Source organism: Lithobates pipiens, unplaced genomic scaffold (genome assembly GCF_037356315.1).
Source record: "Lithobates pipiens isolate NorthernLeopardFrog02 unplaced genomic scaffold, aLitPip1_a1.2 Scaffold_8, whole genome shotgun sequence".
Lineage (NCBI taxonomy): Eukaryota > Metazoa > Chordata > Amphibia > Anura > Ranidae > Lithobates > Lithobates pipiens.
The window spans coordinates 190,874,815-190,896,381 of NW_027507903.1; the positions used below are offsets into that span (position 1 = coordinate 190,874,815).

The 21,567-nt window shown below is 41.6% G+C and overlaps 1 protein-coding gene across 1 annotated transcript; it reads left to right on the forward strand.

Annotated features, from left to right (window-relative positions):
• The first annotated feature begins 2,679 nt into the window (after positions 1-2,679).
• Positions 2,680-20,567, forward strand: ZBED4 (zinc finger BED-type containing 4). Its single transcript, XM_077472407.1, has 3 exons — positions 2,680-2,858; positions 13,201-13,272; positions 15,699-20,567. Exon 3 carries the CDS (start codon positions 15,918-15,920, stop codon positions 19,341-19,343), a length of 3,426 nt encoding a protein of 1,141 aa, XP_077328533.1. The 5' UTR covers positions 2,680-2,858; positions 13,201-13,272; positions 15,699-15,917; the 3' UTR covers positions 19,344-20,567.
• The last annotated feature ends 1,000 nt before the right edge of the window (positions 20,568-21,567 follow it).

A 21,567-nucleotide genomic window follows, 5' to 3' on the forward strand; every position in this document is an offset into this window, starting at 1 on the left:
CGTTCGGTCCTAACCAGACGTATTTGACTCATGCCTTTGAAGTAGGGATGTAGTAATATTAAGAAGGTGGCTTTGGCTTTCAATTTTTTGATCTATAGATCAGCACTTTACGCATTTTCTATTTTCCATCTGACGATACAAGCAATCTACGGGCATTGACAATATCAAACTGGTTCCATTCCAGCCATTTCTGGGCTTAGTCCAGGTGTTGGTCTTTTTACTACTGACCCTTTGCCATAAGGGTGTTATACCCCAATGGCTTAAATATAATATACAATTCTCTCGCGCCTCTGCAGACTCATGGAGAACACTGGGGATTACTAGCGCTGCTTTCACCATATTCCACCTGTCCTGGTGGACAAAAAGGAAAAATCTTCTCGTCTAAGCTATTTTATTATCCACCAACAACGATTTTGTATCATACTAACTCACAAACCTTATGGGGTAAGATTTTCTTGTGTTTTGTTGTTTTTTATATTTATTTTTACTTGTATATATATTTTTTTTTCTTTATTTTATTTTCATCTTTTGTTTGTTTGCAACTGAATTTATAATCGCCGAATTGGTGAATTATACCAGTATTAGTCTATGCAATGAATGTAGGAGGCCACCGTTAACAAGTGAGCGTCTGTTCTTAATCAATCAAGTAATGATCTATTCTAAATTTATTTCAATTATGTCCTGTTTTTTCATTACTGCCAAGGTAGTCAATTCATTCCTTTCTGGGTAGAAAAGCGATCGGAATGAATATACTACCAGATCTATTCAACTGACTGTGTTAGACCAATGGGAAGACACTTTAGATGTCCCCCTGGGTTTTTACATATGTATTGAATGTTTGTCTTATGTTTTGTATATTTTCAGTTTTCCACGTACTGTCATATGCTGCAATTGTCCTGAGGAAGCTCAAGAGAGCGAAACATGTAGGAAAGAAACAATGCAGGCTTAATTATTTACAAAAAGAAAGAAATGTGGTAATCTGTGGAGTTATACGAGCTTTTGTATTTGTCATTTTTTTATATATGGACATAATTGTTTGTCCTATGTGAGAAATGTCTTTTGTACATTAAATAAAATTCTATTGATTTTATTCTTGTTTATATATATATTTGGTACCGTTAAAGTCCCGGGGGTTGGTTACCCTCCAGTCCCCTTCATCTATCTCCCCCTTCTTCATTCAAATTTCTAAACTGGGATGTGGTACCTGTTTTAAGCTTCAAATATACATTTGAAGCTTTTCTATAGATATATCTTTTGTCTGCCACTGAGGAACCGCACATTGTACAAACTCACGGAAGGGGGCCGAGTCTACCAACTGAAAAGGCAGCAGTTGAAGTGCTAGCAATTTAGCCAAGCTAGCATTCAACCCCTGGGCATGTGGATGGCTGGGAGTGAATTTCTTTTGACGGTCCAACAGCTGGGGCAGGGAAATTTGCCTTCTACAATCGGACGTCGGTGTACTGCTAGCAGAGTGCCTGCAAGTACTTGACTGTGACACGCCTAATTCTACACCTTCATTCCTCTCAGTGCAGGTTTCAGAGAGGACTGAAGGTCTAGTGGGGTTGGAGATCCCAGCTAATGACAAGCTGCATGGCAGGTCAACATGTCTGGTCAAGCATGTGGTGCCCAAGCGGCTGATGTTTTGGCCATACGAGATACACTTGAGCCATATGTTGAAGCGGTCTGATCTGATGCACTCGTCTCAAAGGCCCACACCAAAGAACTTTTAGAATAACGCGCAGAGGCAGCGCCCTGCACAGGCGGAGCTCTGCGATGTGATTCAGTCAGTGTGCTGCCCCCGAAGGGCATCCTGCCTCGTTGGAGATGTGCCGCCTCATCTCTACTACCAGGCACCCACGTGGAGTCAGTGACCTCATCATCCCCTCCCTCTTCATCACTGGAGCAAACCTGGCAGTATGCTGCAGCTTGTGGAACATGACTGCCAGATTGCTCTCCTTGAGCATCCCCTCTCTCTGCACTCACGCTACTGCCTTCCTCTAGCTGAGTATCATCATCCGAGCCTACAAAACACTGGGCATCCTCCTGGAGCATGTACCAAACACTGTGCTCAAACAGTTTGGGGGACTCCTCAGGAGGACATGGTGGGTCAAGGGAAGTCACTGATGATGACATTGAGACGAGGAAAGAGGATGCATTGACAGCTGCTTTGGATGAGCTGGTGTTGAGACAGCTGATGAGTTGAGAAGCCCGTGTCTCCTATGTACTGGTGAGGCGAGAGGCCCGTGTCTCCTATTTACTGGTGGGGTGATGGGCCGTGTCTCCTATGTACTGGTGAGGTGATGGGCCCGTGTCTCCTATGTACTGGTGAGGTGATGGGCATGTGTCTCCTATGTACTGGTGAGGTGATGGGCCCGTGTCTCCTATGTACTGGTGAGGTGAGAAGCCCATATCATTTGTACTGGTGAGACGAGAAAGGCTCCCTGGACACTCAGCCTCACCCCACCCCCAGGCCAGTAGTCACCGGAAACCCCGGCTCGCTACCAAAACAAACGCGACGAGTACAGAGTAGTAAGAAGTCTCCTCCCCCAACAACGTAATTTGTATTATGTGTCGCTGGGAGGGGCGGGTCCCGCCGCTCTGACTGTTGTGCCCTAAGCAGTCCCTGTCGCGCGCACTCGCCCTGGAGGAAGCGGCCATTTTGAGAACCTTTGACTTGTTGACGTAGCCGCACGCAGGCTGCGCCCCGCCTCTCGTCTTCATCTCGCCGTCGGACGGAGCGTCGCGGGAACGGGAGGGAGACAAAGCATTAAAGTAATGAATGGGGGACGGAGAGACGAGTTTCCGAGCTGTGAACATTGAGCGCTCGGCGGGTGGCTGCGGCGGCCCATAGCTGCCAGGTGAGTGTGAGAGAACGGTGCTGTGTGGGGGACAAGTGCGGCCACCTCTGAGCCCTGAGTTCCTGTATGAGGAAGGCCTGGTCACACACACTGACCTCCAATACACCCATTTCCCTTGTGTGTCTTCCTGTGTGCTCTTCTCCCCCCGACTCCACATGGCTCTGGGGATTCCTATGGCTGAACATAGGGGGAGGGGGTGTTGTCACCTCTTCACCCCGGACAGGAGGAAGGACACACAGCTGTGTTGTGTTCCATCAATGATTCACAATGGTGTGTGTGAGTAGCAGAGATCCCAGCCCTGGGAGCCTTCGCTATACTTCCCCCAACATCTCCTGCACTTTACTCTTATCTAATGTACATAGTCCTATTTGTTTTCTGACTTTGGAACCTGCTAAATCAAGAGACCCTGTCACCAACTACAAACATTCCAAGTAAGGCTCCTTCACATGAGACGGCCATGCTGATCACATGCTGGGAGCAGCGCTTAGGGTTATTTATTTTTATATAGAAATATGGCGCTCACAATCATAAGTGAAAAAATAACAAATTGTGTAAATATAATGAACAAAAACAAAGTCCAGATAAAGTGACCAAAAGTGCTCCAATCCAAGATGAAGGAAATTCAAAGATGCTCTAGAAATATTCACCCCCCTTGTGTGTCCCCACCCACCAGATCCAGGGGACCCCCAGCTTTGCAGTCTAGGGGGCACTTCAGACTTGGTAGTAATATCCAGGTGGATTAAACGTCGGGTCATCCGATCTTTTGTGAAGGTTCTCAGCTGGACAGACAGGTACCCAGAAAGATATAAAGAATGGAACTGATAGTGAAGTACTATTAAAGATTTTTATTGCACAGGAGAATGGGTACTTGCAAAGTTTTAAGATCAGAACGGGCACAAACGTGGAGCTGTAGATATGAAAGAACCTCATTCCTGGTGTGCGTTCCCCAAAACTGGAATTGCGTTCTACGAAATCTGTAGTGACGTCAGTGATATCGGAAATTTGACGCAAATTTCTGGTATCCGATACTACTCCATCAGTTCCATTCTTTATATCTTTCTGGGTACCTGTCTGTCCGACTGAGAACCTTCACAAAAGATTGGATGACTTGACTTTTAATCCACCTGGATATTACTACGAAGTCTGAAGTGCCCCCTAGACTGCAAAGCTGGGTGTCCCCTGGATCTGAGTGGGGACACACGAGGGGGTGTTGCACACCTGAATATTTCTGAAGCATCTTTGTATTTCCTTCATCTTGGATTGGAGCACTTTTGGTCACTTTATCTGGACTTTGTTTTTGTTATATTTACACAATTTGTTCTTTTTTCACTTATATTATGATTGCGAGCGCCATATTTATACATTTTTTTTTTTCACGTGATCAGTACTTTATGTATGGCAGCTGTTTTTTTTTTTTTTTTTTTGTATACCACTAGCATGAGTATATATTTCATACTTTTTTTTTTTTATTTTTTTTTTTGTTTCAAACTTTAAGAATAAAATTTATATATATATATATATATATATATATATATATATATATATATATATATATATATATATATATATATATATATATATAAATTTTATTTTTTTACACTTTTCAAAGGTGCGAGTGAACAGGTGCCAATGAGGTAAGAAATAGAGATTGGGCCGATAGACCTACAATTATGGAGGCAGTAGGACATGAGTGCAAAATAGTGCAGAAGATTTTTTTTTTTTTTTTTTTTCTTAAAGCATACTATGCATTAAGATAAAAAAAAAAAAAAAAACTTTGTAACATCACCCCCAATACTTACCAGATCCCCATATCTCTTCATCACAGTCCATGATTGTCTAAGCCATTCCGGAGCACTCTTCCATGATTGGCTGAGACAGCAGTGGCGCCATTGGCTCTTAAAATCAGTCAGCCAATCAGGAGAGAGGGCTCTGTGTCTACATGGAGTTGTCACTTGGCTCCAGTGCCCTATAAGAATCTGTTGACACTGGGGGCACTTGCCAGGAGCAGCAAAGAGGGACCCGAGAAGAGGATGACCTGGGCTGCTCTGTGCAAAACCAACTGCACAGAGGAGGAAAGTATAACGTTTTACTTTTAAAACAGAAAAAAAGACTTTAAAGTACACAGGATCTACCCCTCATGCATGATCAGTGTCACCAAAACCTGAAGGGAGGTTAAAGCTGAATAAACAGTATACAATTTTCTGTAGATTTTTATTTTTTATTTTTTCTTCAGATTTACCAAAACTTGAGGTCGAACCTTTAAGAGTTTAAATTTGTATGCAATCAGGCAGGTTCTTGCACTACATTGTTTTGGTAAATCTAAAGGAATTCAGACAAAAGTTGTATAGTGCGTATGGGGTCTTAGGCTTTCTGTAAAGGCTAGCAAAGGATGAGTGCTTATGAAGGCCCAAAACCAAAAAATGACTCCTAACGAGGAAAGAGAGCGAGGGGATGGGATTCAACTGCAGGTCTGTGGTAGTCACATTGGTGTCATCACCTGGAGAGTAGGTCCTGGTTCATTTTGTCCTTATAGGTCACCCACGGTTTCCAAACCTTCAGGAATTGTGCATGTCAATCAGAATAGAGGTGAGCTGCTCTTGGACCATGTGGCGGACAAAGTGACGTTTCATTTAGCGGCATTGAAATGTCATAGTTTTGCACCCACTGCATTGAAAAAAAAATCCCCCCCCCCTTTTTATTTTTATTTTTTTCAGCGCACACCACAGGACGGCATTGGAAGCAAGGCAGTTTGCCTTGTCTATGCTTTTGGACCATGCCGAAAATGCCCCGGATTAAAAAAGGGTCCAGTTCAGGTGCAAATGCAGGCAAAAATTCAGGGCTGAATTGCATCTGAACCATTGTGTACAGGAACGCACAGGACCCCAGGCACAAACTTGCAGCACAACATGTGTGAACCCAGCCTTAAAGACATATGCATTTTTATTCCTTTTTTAATGATTTGTAATATGCCTCTGAACTAAGGCTAACTATATATGGATTGAAATGTGGTAAAGACCAGCCGAATTTGATCCCTGTATGGACACCTGGTTGTGCAGAAGTCGATCTACTGATCAGCTTCTGTATATCTGGCCTGTCGGTGCTTTCCTGCTCATTCAGTGCTGTAGGCTATACCTGGCTGCCCTAAACTTTGTTTTAGGCTCCCCACTTTTAGAAAACAATATCGCAACAGGAGTATTTCCCCTAACCACATCCATTGCATGTATAGGGGAATCGGATCCCCTTTTTTATTTTTAAACCTGCTGTTTGAATGAAAAATTATGGGCCACCTAACAAATCTGCCTAGGGTCTTCCCTTGAACAGCCCCCTGCCTCCACATTATAGATGTTCTCTTCTCTCTTAGGTATGTCCTAATTACTCTGTGCTGGCCCAGCTCCTCACTTCCCTACATAATCTCTTGTATCAATGCCAATGATGCAATTCACAACTGAGCTTAGAACCTTGCTTTTTTTTTTTTTTTTGCTCTTATTGGTTTTGCAAGTGTATATAAGCTCAGGCGTTGTTTCGGGGGAGGAGAGCAGAGAAAATCGGTTCAGGTGAATCTCCCTATGCAGCTCCAACAATACGTGTACATTTTTTTTTTTTTTTTTTTGTGCTTGGAGATCTGAATAACCACAATAGAGAAGATGGGGTTGTTGATATTGAGACTTGCCGTCTGTAAGGAAATGTACCAAAATGTGTAACCAGACTCTCAGGTGTGAATGGATGGCTGAAGGGGATTACTATAGGATGTCACTTGAGTGGCAGCTCTGGTACTGCTAACGTCCCATCAAAGGTGGCAGTGCCCAGCGGAAGCTATAGACGTTTGGAATGTCTTCACGTGGGAGATTTTTTAAATTTATTTTTTACAGCTAAACGTGCATAAAATGCATTACGTTCAGGGCTGAGTTGGTTAAAGTAATTGTAACCCCTTGAGTTTGAAAAAACAAACTTTATACTTACCACCTCTGTGGTTGACTTGGCACAGAGCAGCCCGTCCCCCCTCTTCATGGGTCTTTTTGCTGCTCCTGGCTCCTCCCTCCTATTGAGTGCCCCCACAGCAAGCAACTTCCTATGGGGGCACTGGAGCTTATTAACAGCTCCGTGTGTCCATTCAGACATGGAGCCCTGACCCCACTGCCCATGGGGCAGCTGCTGTGTCTGTCAATCAGGGGAAGTGTTGCAGAAGGCTTAGGCATTTGTGGACATGGCTGGAGAGAGATGGAGCTCAGGTAATTAGGTGGGTGCCGGGGTGGCTGCTACACACAAGGTATCTCATCTTCATGCATTTTACAACTCCTTTAACCACTTCCGGACCGCCCGCTGCCGTTATACTGACATTATATACTAGGGTTATGGTAGAAGATTTGGTCTCATCTACCAACTGAAGTTCAAGCCTTTCATCTAAAATAACGAAGAGATACATTGTAAGTCTTCTCTTCTCTTTATCTGCGCTGAGGAATGCTGATAAACATTTGTCAGCTTTTTTTTTTTTTTTTGGACACCTGGGCTGTGCACTGTTTTTATAGAATCATGAAAACAGCTGATTAGCATCGTGAGGGGGTGTTGAATCGAGATTGCAATCTTTTAACAATTAAAGTGGATGTAAACCCATTCTCATCAATTCTAAACAACTGCCATAGTGGTGATATATAGGGATATACATGCCTCCTGCATGTATCCTAACCTGTCATATGTCCCCCCTTTAGCTATTTTGAAACCCCTAAAAAGTTCAGATTCAGTGGGCGGGTCTGTTTGGCGCTCGGTGGGCGGAGTGATGTCCACAGACTTCCCGCCCACCTCTACATTCCCCTTGGCCATAGCGTGCAGGAGAGGCAGAGCGTGCTCACGGCCCCCTGTCACATCTACACAATGTCCAGTTAGAGTGGGGGATGACTGTCCTCAGTGTCCTCCTCCGCCGTCCCTCTCCGCCGTGTGTACACATTCCCCCCGTGTGTCTTCCTCCTCTGCCCCCCCCCCCCCTTGTCCCCCTCTGCCTTGTGTACACATTCCCTCCATGTGTCGTCCTCCTCCTCCTCTGTCCCCCGCAGCCGGCTTCCCTCTCCTCTCCTGCAGGTTGGGGGGGGGGGTGCAGGGGGGAACCTGTCAGGATGGAGAGGAGAGAAAGGGGTCGGTATCTCAATTACCGGCCCCTTTCTTTTCTGAATGGGACACAGAGCATTCGTTACCGATCACTCTGTGTCCTGTGATAACTGAGCTGAGAAACCCGTGTGTTACTCTGCTCAGTGTATGAATGAAGAGGAGCTGCTGTCTCCTCTCCATCCAATTTCAATGCAGAGAAAGGGACTGGGGAATCTGTGTCCTCTGTCCCTTTCTCTGTCTCAAATGGGAGATGTCAGGGGTCTCTGTTTAGACCTATGACATGTTGCCAACGCCCCCAACAGGGCTGATAAAAAATACTCCCAAATTTTATTTATTTATTTTTTTACAGACCACTGCCCCACTGACGCCGGCCGCTGCCTCTGTCACTCACAGCAAGAGGGAGGTTTTGACTAAGTTTTAGAGACTTTGTCAAGATTTCTCTAACAGAACAATAAAAGAAGATTGCTCAGAGCTGGATTAAATCTGTGTGGCAAAACTGGAACTGAACTCATTTGTAAGACTTGGGGTCCTTTCACACGGACGATCCATTCAGGTCCGCCTGTCAGTTGTTCAGGCGGACTTGAACGGATGCTCCATACACCTTTATGGAGCATTGAATGTCAGCGGTGACATGTCTGCTGACATCCGAGCCACTCCGATCCGAAAAAGGTGTGACGGAGGAAAAAAAGCTATTTTTCCATCCGTCATCGGATCGGGTGATGACGGACACTGCGGCGCTGGGGACAGGTCTGTCGGTGTGCAGAGACGGACCTGTCCTCTGCCTGCTCTGCAGAGATCGCTCTGGCGATCCCCGCTGTGCAAGCAGATATCCACGAGGCGGATCATCACTGATCCGCCCCGTGTGAAAGGACCCTAAATCTTTTCTGTTGCTTACAAGTAAAAATCCTTTTTATATATAATATTTTAGCAGAGACCATAGGGAATAAAATAGTGGTTGTTGCAATATTTTATGTCGCACAGCATTTGCGCAGAGGTCTTTCAAACGCAATTTGTTTGGCAAAAAATACACTAATGATTAAAAAAAAAAAAAAAAAAAAAACGTAAAGTTAGCTCATTTTTTTTTTTCGGCCAAAAGTTTTGATTACCTGTTTTTGTGTATTCTTTTTTTTTTTTTTTTTTTTTTATCTAAATGATACATACAAGTGAACTGATTGGAGGTTTGTTATGTTTAAATGTAAGAAATATGCCGTATTACTTAAGGCTGCTTTTACACTGGAGCGATGGATGCAAGAGTGGTAGAGTAGCGGTATACACCACTCCAAAGGTGCTGTGCGCAGGACTTTTTTTTTTTAAATCCTGCCAGCGCATCACCTCAATGTGAAAGCACTCGGGACTTTCACACAGACTGCAGGGGAGACGTTTTACAGGTGCTATTTTGAGCCCAAAAGTGCTTGAAAAACACCCCAGTGTGAAAGGTGTCTGTTAGATTTTATGAGATGAAGGGGAAAAAATATATAAAAATAATCGGCCTAACGTATCGACCCAAAAAAATTGGCATCATATATCGGCCACCGCAATTTTTAAATATCGGCATTGGCAATGGCCAGAGAAAAACCCATATCAGTCGACCTCTAGTCTGTAGGTTTGTTCTTGAGTTGAATCTGTTTGTAAATTGAAACAGGTCATTTTTAAGTGTGGCTCCAGCCAAAAAAAACTATTAAGCTTTTTGGATAGCATATGGAAGGATTAACACCCCTGATTTTTGTTTTATTTTTTGTGGTCTGTGCCCCTGTTCAAAAGATTTCACCACTTCCTGTCCCAATGACAATTGGATTTTGAAAATTTTGCCTTGGTGATAAAGATTCAGTAGAGACACACCTTTTCCCATAATAACTCTTAGCCCTTGTACACACGGTCGGAGATTCCTGCGGAATGTGTCCTATCGGACTGTTTTGTCGGATATTCCGACTGTGTGTGGTCTGCATCGGACTGTTTTACATCAGAATATCCGACGGACCAAGTTTTCCAACTTGCCGGTAAAATTTTCAGACAAAATGCTCCTATCGGACATACTCCGATCATGTGTAGCCTACTCTGACGGACAAAGTGCCACGCATGCTCAGATCAAATTCCTAGACCAAAGCTATTGGCTACTAGCCTGAACATAGTCCCGTCTAACGAAATAACGTCATCACGTTATGTACAATCGGATTTTCCGACAACTTAGTCCGACCGTGTGTATGCAACATCGCTGCCGGACCTCTTCCGGAATTAATCCGTCTGAATTACTCCGACAGATTTGGTTGTCGAAATCTCCGACCGTGTGTACAAGGGCTAACAGGAGTGAATTTCCCTGCCTAGGGGTAGATTTCCTGTTGTCTCCATACGTTTTGTAAGTAGGAGTCGTTTGTAAGTCAGGTGTTTAACTAGGGGACCGTCTGTATCTGCAATCTGACTAACTGCTGTATCAGGTGGTTAGAGACTGCACAATGCATTTTTCTTGAGCTTTTCTTGCACTAAAGGTGCCAATAATGACCAAGAATTCATTTTATATTAATTTAAATTGATATTAAGTCGAATATAATACAATTGTATATAAAAAAAAAATATATATATATATATATATATATATATATATATATATATATATATATATATATATATATATATATATATATATATATATATATATATTTTTTTTTTTTTTAACTGTAGTTTTCGGCCTAGTGCATCCTTTATTTTCGGCACCAAAATTTCCATTCGGTGCACCCCTACCAGAAAGTTATAGCATCTACAAACTACGGGATAGCTTTAGGTACATTTGATCAGTGCTAAAAAAAAAAAAATGCACTGATGCCTGTATAAATGACACTGCCAGGGAAGGGGTTAACACTAAGGGGGTCGATCAAGGGGTTAAATGTGTTCCCTGAGAGGTGTCTAACTGGGGGGGAGTGGATTCACTGGAGGAAAAGATTGTGATGCCGCTTCTCTGAAACACAATATCTTGCTTTACTTCCCTGACAGATCAGCGGTGTGCTTTGTTTACATTGGCACACCGCTGATCTGTCTCTCCTGTGAATGGTCAGTGGGTCGTGGCAAGCTGCCAGACCTTCTGATTGGCTGCCTTGCCACATTAAATGTGCTTGGGGTGGTCTGGAAGCTGTTAAAAATGGGAACAAAGATAACGCCATGCCAACCAATTCCTACTGCATTTCTCCCTCCAACAAAAAAAGGAAAGGTGAGCAGGCACTGAATCAACATTTGTGCTTATTTATTTTTTCTCTTCAGTGCCAGTGAATGGTCCTCTCAGTTGTCAGAATATCTGAACAGTGCCTGCATCTGATTGGATAAAGGCTCTGTTCATCTGACAATTTTCCAATAGAATCTCTTGACCAAGAAACTGACTGTTGTGGAGGGCCAAATCTATTTTGCATCTAGGAAGGTATGCAACCGTTTACCCAAACTGTAATATAACAGCCGGATGGGGCTGTTCACTTGCTGCAGCATTTTTAACTTGGGCTGCAGGGTTTAACAAGCAACACTGATTGGCAGCTTCCTTGGCTGTATAGGAAGGTCTAGTTCTGCTTTATGTAAAACTATGGCCAGGCTTTGGAAATTCGAATCTATATTACCTTAACAAGCAGAAAAGTAAAGCCTGCCCACACTGACCTGTGGTTACAGTCACTGTTGAGCTGTGGGAAGTCCTTAAAGCGGTAGTAAACTAGGGGTGGGGGGGCCTGCAAGATCATAGCATAATGTGCTAGTATGTGCACCACCTTTTATAGGCTTTACCTGTATGTAAAAAGGCTTGCAGAAACACAGTCTTTTGTTACCCTTTAAAAAAATAATAATAATTCTTGTGTTCCCTTTAAAGCATGAATGACAGCACAGTGCTTGTGCTGTGTAATTTGGTCCCTTCTATCACCCAAAAAACCTGGCTGATCCTGCCTGGCTATACCCACCCCCTGTAGACTGACCATGGCTGCTGAGCCCTGACACTGGTCAGTTCACATGCTGTCACCTGCAGCTTTGCTCTGTCTTTACCTCTTCCCTCCCTCCCCAATGCCTGTCTGCTCTGTGAGTGCCCGTCCCCTCCTGCTGCTATCATAACTACAATGAAAAAAATTCCATCCCCTCTAACATAACATTATGTGCCCCTGTGTCTGTATTATATAAAAAAAGCTGCCAATTGGTACCCTTTTTATATTAACGTCTCCCAGTACTCACATGACTTGCTCAGATTGAAATCGCACCTGAGCGTAGCCTATTTGAGCGTTTTTGCACACCTTTTTTTTTTTTTTTTATTCTCGTTTTGTGCTTGTTTTTATGCAGCGTCTTCGATCTTTTTGGCTTTTTTTTTTTTTTCATGAAAACTATCATCTGTTGCATCGTTTGTTGCTAGGTTTTGCTGATATTTTTCCGGCTTTTCCTTTTAGCTTTGGTTTTATTTTTGTTAGTGTAAAGGGTTAGGATTTGTGGTTGGGGAGGGTGGGTTAATATTTTGTTTGGCTTATTACTTTTTTGTTGGGTGTTACTACTACTAATGTGAAATACATACACAAAAATAATTGTAAATACAATAAATGAATACAATTTTAAAGATAAAAATAAACCCTAACAAACTTTTATACTAAAATTATAAATAAAAAAAAATGCACAATGTAGTAGTATATTTAAAAAAAAATTTTGTGTGGGTCTTTTAATATGAATTTCCTTTTTTGGGTTAATTACATATTTTAATTCAGATTTTTAAATGTGTATGTCTTTTTACATTTATTCATGTATTACTATATATATGTTTTCCTTTCTGTGGGGGGAAAAAAACATGCCAAAAACTTGCACATCTGCCCAATTTGAGCTACATCAGGCGTTTGGTTTCAGGCCACTTGGAGATGTGAACCAACTCCATAGAGGATAATTGATTTTTTTTTTTAATTTTTTTTTATTTTATTTTTTGGAGCTTCAAGCTACAAAATGCTGAGGTTTGAATGGGGCCTTAGTCTGACCAGGAAGCTCATGTGACAGGTTGACGGCTCAGGAGACTGTTTGAGAGACAAAGCATTGTCACCCCACAACAGGAAGCATATTTATCAGGTGTCCTTTTAATGAAAACTGCTGATTTAAAGAGATTGAAAAGTACAGTTGAAATGCAATAGCAAGCTGGATTTACATCTACTTTAAAACAAGTATACTTTGTGAAATTGCTATGATCTGTTTGCCAGTATTTTATTTGGTAGGTACAACTATGTAAATGTTTGACTTTTCTTTCTTTTTTCCTTAGGTGATGCATTTGGACATCGTACAAAAGTGTTCAAGGTGCTAAAAGATATGCCTTTGCAAAAGTTTTCCTCAGGTATCTGCTGATCATCTTATTGGGCTTACACATAGACTAAAGTTTATAATTGAGCATTACTTTCTATAATTGGAGAATTTAACTGATGAGCGATGACAAACTTGCAAGCATTAGTGTGTGGTGTTTAGTTTTTTTTGAAAGTTGAACTCTATAGCTGAACTGTTCCACGTATGGCTTATGCCTTAATTCATTTGTTTTATTTTTTGGCTACCCTATCTCTTAGAGCATTTACAAGATTTCACTTACCCGATTGCCAACCGCGCTATAGCTGAATGACGGCTGCATCGTGGTCGGATGACTCTGGGGGGGCGTACATTGACGTCCTCCCAGAATCCCACTCTTGCGGACCCCACCGGGGAGCGCACCACAATTTGGCATAAATGTGGAGAATGGCTGAATCTCGATTGTATCGATGGCGTGCCTCTGTCGGAGTTCTCCCTCCCCACCCCCCTCTGCCTGTCACGGAGCTTGCATCTGAAATGCCCAGGGTGGCCGCTCACCATTGCCGCACACACAGCCGGCATCTCCTGCTATATCAGAGCTTTGATATGACTATCCCGGTGCACCCGTCCTCTCCCTCCTCCTCCAGCGGACGTTGTAACAAAGTCCCACCTTCTAGACTGTGAGCTTGAGACAGCACATGGATTCAATTTCCCAGCATTGGATTAGTGTGCTGCCTATCAGTCTAGGTGGTGGGACTTTGTTACAACGGAGGAGGGAGAGTGCTGGCTGGGCTATTCCTATCAAGGCTCTGTGACCTAGTGGGAGATGCCCGCTGTGTGTGATCCAGGCAGTGGTGAAGGCTGCATTTGATGGGCACTGGTGAGGCTGTATTTGATAGGTTTTTGAGGAAAACAATGGGCATTGGGTAGTAATTGTGATATTGGGTATATAGAGTCATATGCCTCCATCCCTATTTGCAAGAAAAATAAAAGCAGGTCGTGGCTACAATCTGGTAAAAATGCTATTGATTTGGGACCATTGACATCTATACAGCCATCAGAGCTAAAAATGGCCACTGATTACTTTATAAATGTCACTGGCAGGGAAGGGGTTAACACTAGGGCCCAAGCAAGGGGTTAAATGTGTTCCCTCATGTGTGTTCTAACTGGGGGGGGGGGGGAGAGATGGGACTGCCTAGAGGAGACCGATCGCTGTTCCTAATTTAGTCACCCCAATTTAATGTCTCTCCTCCCCTGACCGAATCGACAATCTGTCTATTTACATTAACAGATCTCCATTCTGTCTCTGTCAGGAGCAATTGCGCCTGCCGACCACTCGCATTGGCTCGAGCATCACGTGCTCCTTAAAGCAGTTGACTTGCACGAACGACTATTCGCCCAGGCGAGCTAACCTGTCGCAGTGTAACTGACGGCTGGTCCTTAATGCGGGTTTCCACCCTAAAGTGGAACTTCCGCTCATCAGAACCCTCTGGTGTCACAGTTGGCACCTTTCAGGGGGACGGGGGGTGCAGATACCTGTTTGACAGGTATTTGCACCCACTTCTGGGCATAGACTCCCACAAGGAGTCTATGCTGCTGTCTGCTGGGACACATGGGTCCCAGAGACAGCGCGGACCATTCCTATTGCTCTGAGCGACTCGCGCATGCGCAGTAGGGAACCGGGAAGTGAAGCCGCAACGCTTCACTTCCTGATTCCCTCACCTAGAATGGCGGCGGTAGCAGGCGAGAGCTGATCGATCGGCCTCGGCTGCCGACATCGCTGTACCCTGGGACAGGTGAGTGTCCATTTATTAAAAGTCAGCAGCTGTAGTATTTAGAGCTGCTGGCTTTTTAATAATTTTTTTTTTCCAGTGGAATCCCTCTTTTTAAGAAGTTAAGGCAGCCCAATTTATTTTGAATAAGTGACCAATGCACCAGAACAAAAGTACATACATGCATATTTTTTTCTGATGCATCACATTACAACAGATGCTGTTACTGTGCTTTGTGATGTGCTGTCATGCATGTGCTTTGGAGCTGCATTTCCTTAGTGTGTTGAAGTGCCCTTCAGCAAGAATAGCACTGCAACTTGCTAATGTATGTTAACTTGCAGTGACTCGTGCTTGTCAACACCTAGGTATAATCCCAAAGAGCACAGTTTGTGTCCCACGCAGGTAAGTACAAAAGTACTTATTTTCCATAGTATAAGATTTATTCTTTACCTCCTTGACAAGGTCACAATTTAAACCTTTTTAGACGTCAGAGACTGATGATTCTGACCTTTTCTAATAATATACAGATCAGGGGCTCTGACTTCACTAGCTGGATAGATGCTCTGGGTGAGTGACTCAGATAGTCAAGCGCCAGCATTTTGGGAAGGTTGCTGGCAATTGCAGTCATACAAAATAATTTTTGGGTGGGTTTATACAATGCATTTTATGATGAAGCAAAGGCTAACTTTTTTTTTTTTTTTTCTTTTTCCAGCCCGGAAATGCTCTAGATGACAGCAATACTATTCATGTCAAGGAACGCCATCTTGTAAATCACTCATTGATTTAAGAAATGTCCATGTTGACCAGATTGACTCCCTTCTGGTGACATTGAAAGACGAAACAAAAGATCCCATTGTATGTGAAGTGAGAGGTCTGATTTTTCAATGAGCAATCTTCAGATTTAAGTTTTATCAAGAGTTTCTTTAACAAGATGGAAACAAGCACCATAAAAGTTGAACAAGATGATGAAATGCATGGAGAGGTCAGCCATGTACAAATTAAAACTGAAGCAAATGAAATAAAACAAGGCAAAGTAAAAGCAGATGAAAGTGGTGATGAACAAGAAGACAAGGAACAACATTGCCCTGATACCTCACAAACTTTATCTACTGAAAACGAGGAAGATTATGGAATTCTGTTTTCACAGTATACTACAACACTCTATGATGCGGCGATGGAAGCTGTTACACAAAGCATACTTACAAATAAGAATATCAGCAATCGAAAAAAGTCCCCAGCGTGGAATCATTTTTTCATTTCTCCACGAGACAGTACCAAAGCTATATGCATGTACTGTATGAAAGAATTTAGTCGGGGCAAAAATGAAAAAGACCTTAGTACAAGTTGTCTCATGAGACATGTAAGAAGGGCACACCCTAGAGTACTTGCCTCTGAAAATGGAAATTCATCAGGTATCTCATATTCTCCTCCCACATTAGTTCTACCTCTGCAGCCTCCAGATGTTGTGGACACTAGTATTGCAACTGCAAAAATGAGGAAACTTGCAACAAAGGTATCTCCAGAAAAGGTCATGGACGAGCCTTCATCAGTTATTTCTTCAGATGAAATTTCTTCAGACGTGTCAATATCTGAAAAAAATGTTAAGGAAGAAGTTTCAGCCTCCCCCTCAGCTGTACCAAACAGCCAGTCTGATGAAAATGCAGAGAATATAACAGAGAAACAGATTTCAAATCCCAAAAATTCCGCTGGCTCTAGAAGAAGATCTGCTGTTTGGAAACATTTTTATTTGTCTCCACTGGATAACTCGAAAGCTGTTTGCATCCACTGCATGAACGAATTTAGCAGGGGCAAGAATGGAAAAGATTTGGGCACAAGTTGCTTAATAAGGCATATGTGGCGGGCTCATCGTTCAATAGTTTTGCAAGAAAATAGTGGAGGCACAAGTTTGCCACCTCCTTATTCTGTTCCTCCTACTCTCTTGCCATCTATTCTACCTGCAGATGGAGAGGTTGTTTCTGCTGCAGCATCTCCAGGAAAAATGGGAAAAGACCCTGTTTCTGTACCTCCATCTCCTGATAGCGTATCAGAAGATTTGCAGTACTGTTCTTCTAATGGTGACTTGATAATTGATGATGGAACACCAGTCCTGCATTCTTCAGAAAATGTGGGTGAAGCTTTATGTTCTCCTGGAAAAACAAAGCAGTGTCATGGCTCATCGGGATATGATGCACCAGTCCAACAAAACAAAAAAGTTATAAAAAGGTTAAAATCTGAAGTTTGGCTTCACTTTACCTTATCCCCAAATGATAATTTGAAAGCTGTTTGTAGGTATTGTAACTGCATGATTAGCAGAGGTAAGAATGGGGATTTTGGAACTAGCTGTTTAATGAGACATCTTTATAGGCGGCATCCAGAAATCGTTTTAAACCAAAAAAGTTTTGACGTCAGTCTAGCCAATTCTCCATATGCTACATTAGCATCTGCAGAATGCTCATCCTCAAAAATGATAGATTTGTCAACTGTTGCAGTTCATGATAATCAGGTTGTTTTTCCTTCAAATAGTAAGAAGACCTCAAAACTGTGGAATCATTTTTCAATTTGTTCTGCAGATTCAACTAAAGTAATCTGTATGCACTGTGGACGCACAATAAGCAGAGGGAAGAAACCAACCAATTTAGGCACCAGTTGTCTTTTGAGGCACTTGCAGAGATTTCACAGCAATGTGTTACAAACCAATGGTGTTTCAGAAACCTCACCATCTGTTGATGTACATCTGCCAGGAAATTCTGGTTTATCAGTGTCGTCTTTTGATGAAACCAATGATAAATTTAGTGACTCTCATCCTGTTGCCAAAAAAATCACAAGTCTTGTAGCTGAAATGATTGCACTTGATCTTCAACCATACTCATTTGTGGATAATGTTGGGTTCAACAGACTTCTTGAATACCTTCAACCTCAATATTCATTGCCATCCCCATCTTACTTTTCTAGGACCGCTATTCCAGATATGTATGAAAATGTGAAACACATAATTGTGTCCCACTTAAAAGAAGCGGAGAGTGGCGTAATACATTTTACAGCAGGGATCTGGATGAGCAGTCAGACACGGGAATACCTAACTCTTACTGCTCACTGGGTTACTTTTGATTCCTCTTTTAAGCCACACAATGAAGACTACCACTGTTCTGCACTTCTGCATGTTTCTCAGATTGACTGTGACTATAATGGTGTCAGTGTTCAAAAACACCTAGAATACTTGTGGGAGGCTTGGATTACCTCATTTGGGCTTCAGATAGGAATCACCGTTACTGATAATCACAGCATAGGGAAAACATTGAATGAAAATGATCGGTCAAGTGTTGAATGCTTTGGGCACACTGTTGATCTTATCGTAAATGAAGCCATTAAGAGTCAAAGAATGGTTCAAAATCTGCTTAGCATTGCAAGAAAAATTTGTGAGCGTGTTCACAGATCAACAAGAGCAAAGGAGAAGCTAGCAGAACGCCAAAAAGAGTATGGATTACCTCAGCATCCACTGATTCAAGATGTACCCTCAAAATGGAATACTTCATTTCATATGTTGGAACGGTTAATTGAACAAAAAAGGGCAATCGATGAGATGTCAATTGAATGCAACTTCCGGGAATTGATAAGCTGTGACCAATGGGAGGTTATGCAGTCTGTCTGCCATGCACTAAAACCTTTTGAAGCTGCCAGTAAAGAAATGAGCATGCACACAGCTACTTTAAGTCAGGTAATTCCAATGATTCACATACTTAACCGAAAGATTGAAATGTTGTTTGAGGAGACAATGGGGATAGACACCATGCTGAAATCGCTTAAGGAAGCTATGGTTTGTCGCTTGTCCTCCACACTTCATGATCCAAGATATGTATTTGCAACACTTTTGGACCCTCGGTACAAAGCATCCTTATTTTCTGAGGAGGAAGCCGAGGAGTACAAACTAGGATTAATCAGGGAACTGGAAATGCTTAATTCTACCTCAGATGATGCTCCTGTTCTTAACGGGTGTAACAAACATTCTCCTAACCACAAAGAGGACAATATTTGGTCACTCATGGCCAACATTAAAAAGTCCAAGAATTTAAAAGAAAAATTGCCTGAAGATATTGTGTTGGCGTACTTGGAAGAAGAAGTCCTTGAGCATAACTGTGATCCACTTACTTACTGGAATTTAAAGAAATCCTCATGGCCAGGTCTGTCTAAGCTGGCAGTCCGATTTCTTGGTTGTCCACCTAGCATTGTTCCATCAGAGAAGCTTTTTAACACCTCAAATGACAGTGGAAGTTTTAACCAAACTAGACTAATGATGGAACATTTTGAGCAACTGATTTTTTTAAAGGTTAATCTCCCTTTAATATACTTTCAGTATTGAAATGATAGAATTTGTCAGGTGAAAAAGCCTTTGTTCCTCTACCGACTTTAACTGTATTTTTTGTACATTTTGTTTAACTTGCTCCTATTGGGGCCATGTATGACACTGAATAAGTGACTAGTTTTTTGCGTTACAATGTTTCGCTTTAAATATTGTCTACATGTGCCTTACTTGGTTTTTCAGGCAGCCAGATCTTGTACATTTTTTTAACACCCTAGAAATTAAGACTTAATTAAATTTTGTTTTAGTTGTCATATTTTGTAAATATGTATGTAAAATTCTTTTGTTATAGGATGGGGGGGGGGGAAAGATGTAAACAGTTTTATTCTGTAGTTTTACTTAAATTTTTATGTACAAAATGGAAAGGTACTGTATTTTAGTCATATTGCTTTTGATAGTGGTTTTTGTACTTCTGTGTTTTTAAATATCAGGTTATGAATTCATCATAGGTGCTCGTTTAATGTAGTCTTTAGTAATGAATTGCGTTTTTGTTGCCTCAAAGATTTTTTATAAAATTTACTGTCTGAGTTTCAGTTGCTTGGACTACATTACATCAGCCCAATTGGTTTGTGTTTTGAAATGGGAAAAATGTTAACTGCTTTCTGTCAGTATAGTCTGCGGTGCATTCATTTTGTCTGAAAACCGTCATAACAGCCAGAATGTGGAACAAAAATGTGTACAACTGCCTGCATTCAAAAAAGACTTCCAGTACTGTTCTACTGTAGACCTTATGTTGGTAATGTCTTATTTAATATTAAAGTGTTTTTAATTTGTAAAATACTTCAGAAGCTGTGCCACTGAATAAAATACAAATTCAGTCTTGCAAATGCATATAAAACCCAAGAAACACTCCTTGTAAGTATTTTACTATACTTTTGATCACTGCATCGTGCAAATGTAACTTGAAAAAAAAACATGTACATAGATTTAGCAGACTTTTATTTTTTATTTTCATGTTTTAATTTTTTTTTTTTTTACACCGACTTTGTAAACCCTGAAATCTGAGCAAATATTTCATGTGCTGCTTTCACAAACATCAGGAATCTCCCTAAAATGACCCAACGTTTCCTTTGTTACTGTATTATATTTTCTTACTTTTTAATTGTATTTTTAAGAAAGCTGTACTGGTATGATTTTTTTTGTTTTTGTTTTTTTAACTGTATTTATAAATGGTCAACCAATGTTTCAGAATTAAATCATATACAGAATTCTTTTGTGACTTGGCAGGACCGTTTGTAGTTCTTGAACAATTTAAGATACTTGGCTTGACATTCTTGCACTGTTTATTTAAATGGCTTCTGTAGATGTTGGCGGATGGTTTACCCACACCTTAAAGTATGTTCAATGAATTGTTTGTTGCTTAGTGAATGAGATGGAGCTATGCTGACTTAAATCATATGCATGCAAAAAAAAATATTTCTTGCACATGATTGGATATTTGTAAAGGGGTTTTTATTTTATTTGCAGAGTGGATATGCTGTACCGTGCAGATGGGTAACCATTTGTGTGCTTCCACTCCTATTGTCCAGTTGCATCTTGGGGTAAAGATGTATTACTTAGAATGGAACGGATCTTAAAAAATAAAAATTGAGTGGCTATCTTTTAGCGACCATCTAGATAAAATCTTTCTACTTTTTTTGCGAATGCTTTATGAAACATTGCTGTGCATGTCCTGTCAGCCCCAAGGCATCATTGCTGCAGTATAAAATGATTAAAAGCACTGCTGCCTCTGACTGCTAGTCCGAGACTGTGTGATGCCACTACTGGCATGTTTTACCGAGACCACCTTCACTTCAGTGTGGCAAGAAGACAATCTAATCATTTGCTTGCATTTTTGGGCACAGCTTCCACAGCTCAAGCCCTTTTTTAAACTGCTGGAGAGTGAAGTAGGGGTGCATAGAACAAGGCAACGTATGTGTGTTTTAAAAATACTACTTGTGGCTCTTGTACAGATTACCTGAGCATGTGCTGTTATAAATTGGTATATTTTTCCCTGCCCAGGAACCTAATTTGTATACTTATTATAATACTCTGGTTTAGGGCTGAAACAACTAATCAATTAATCGACAACTAATCGATTAATTTCATAATCTATTACTATTTTCATAATCGATTAATCGGCCTGTAACATAATGGGGTTAAAAAAAAACTAAAATGAGCCCTTTATAGTACAAAAATATAATCACTACTATAAATATTACTTTCACTGTTCTACAGCAAAAAT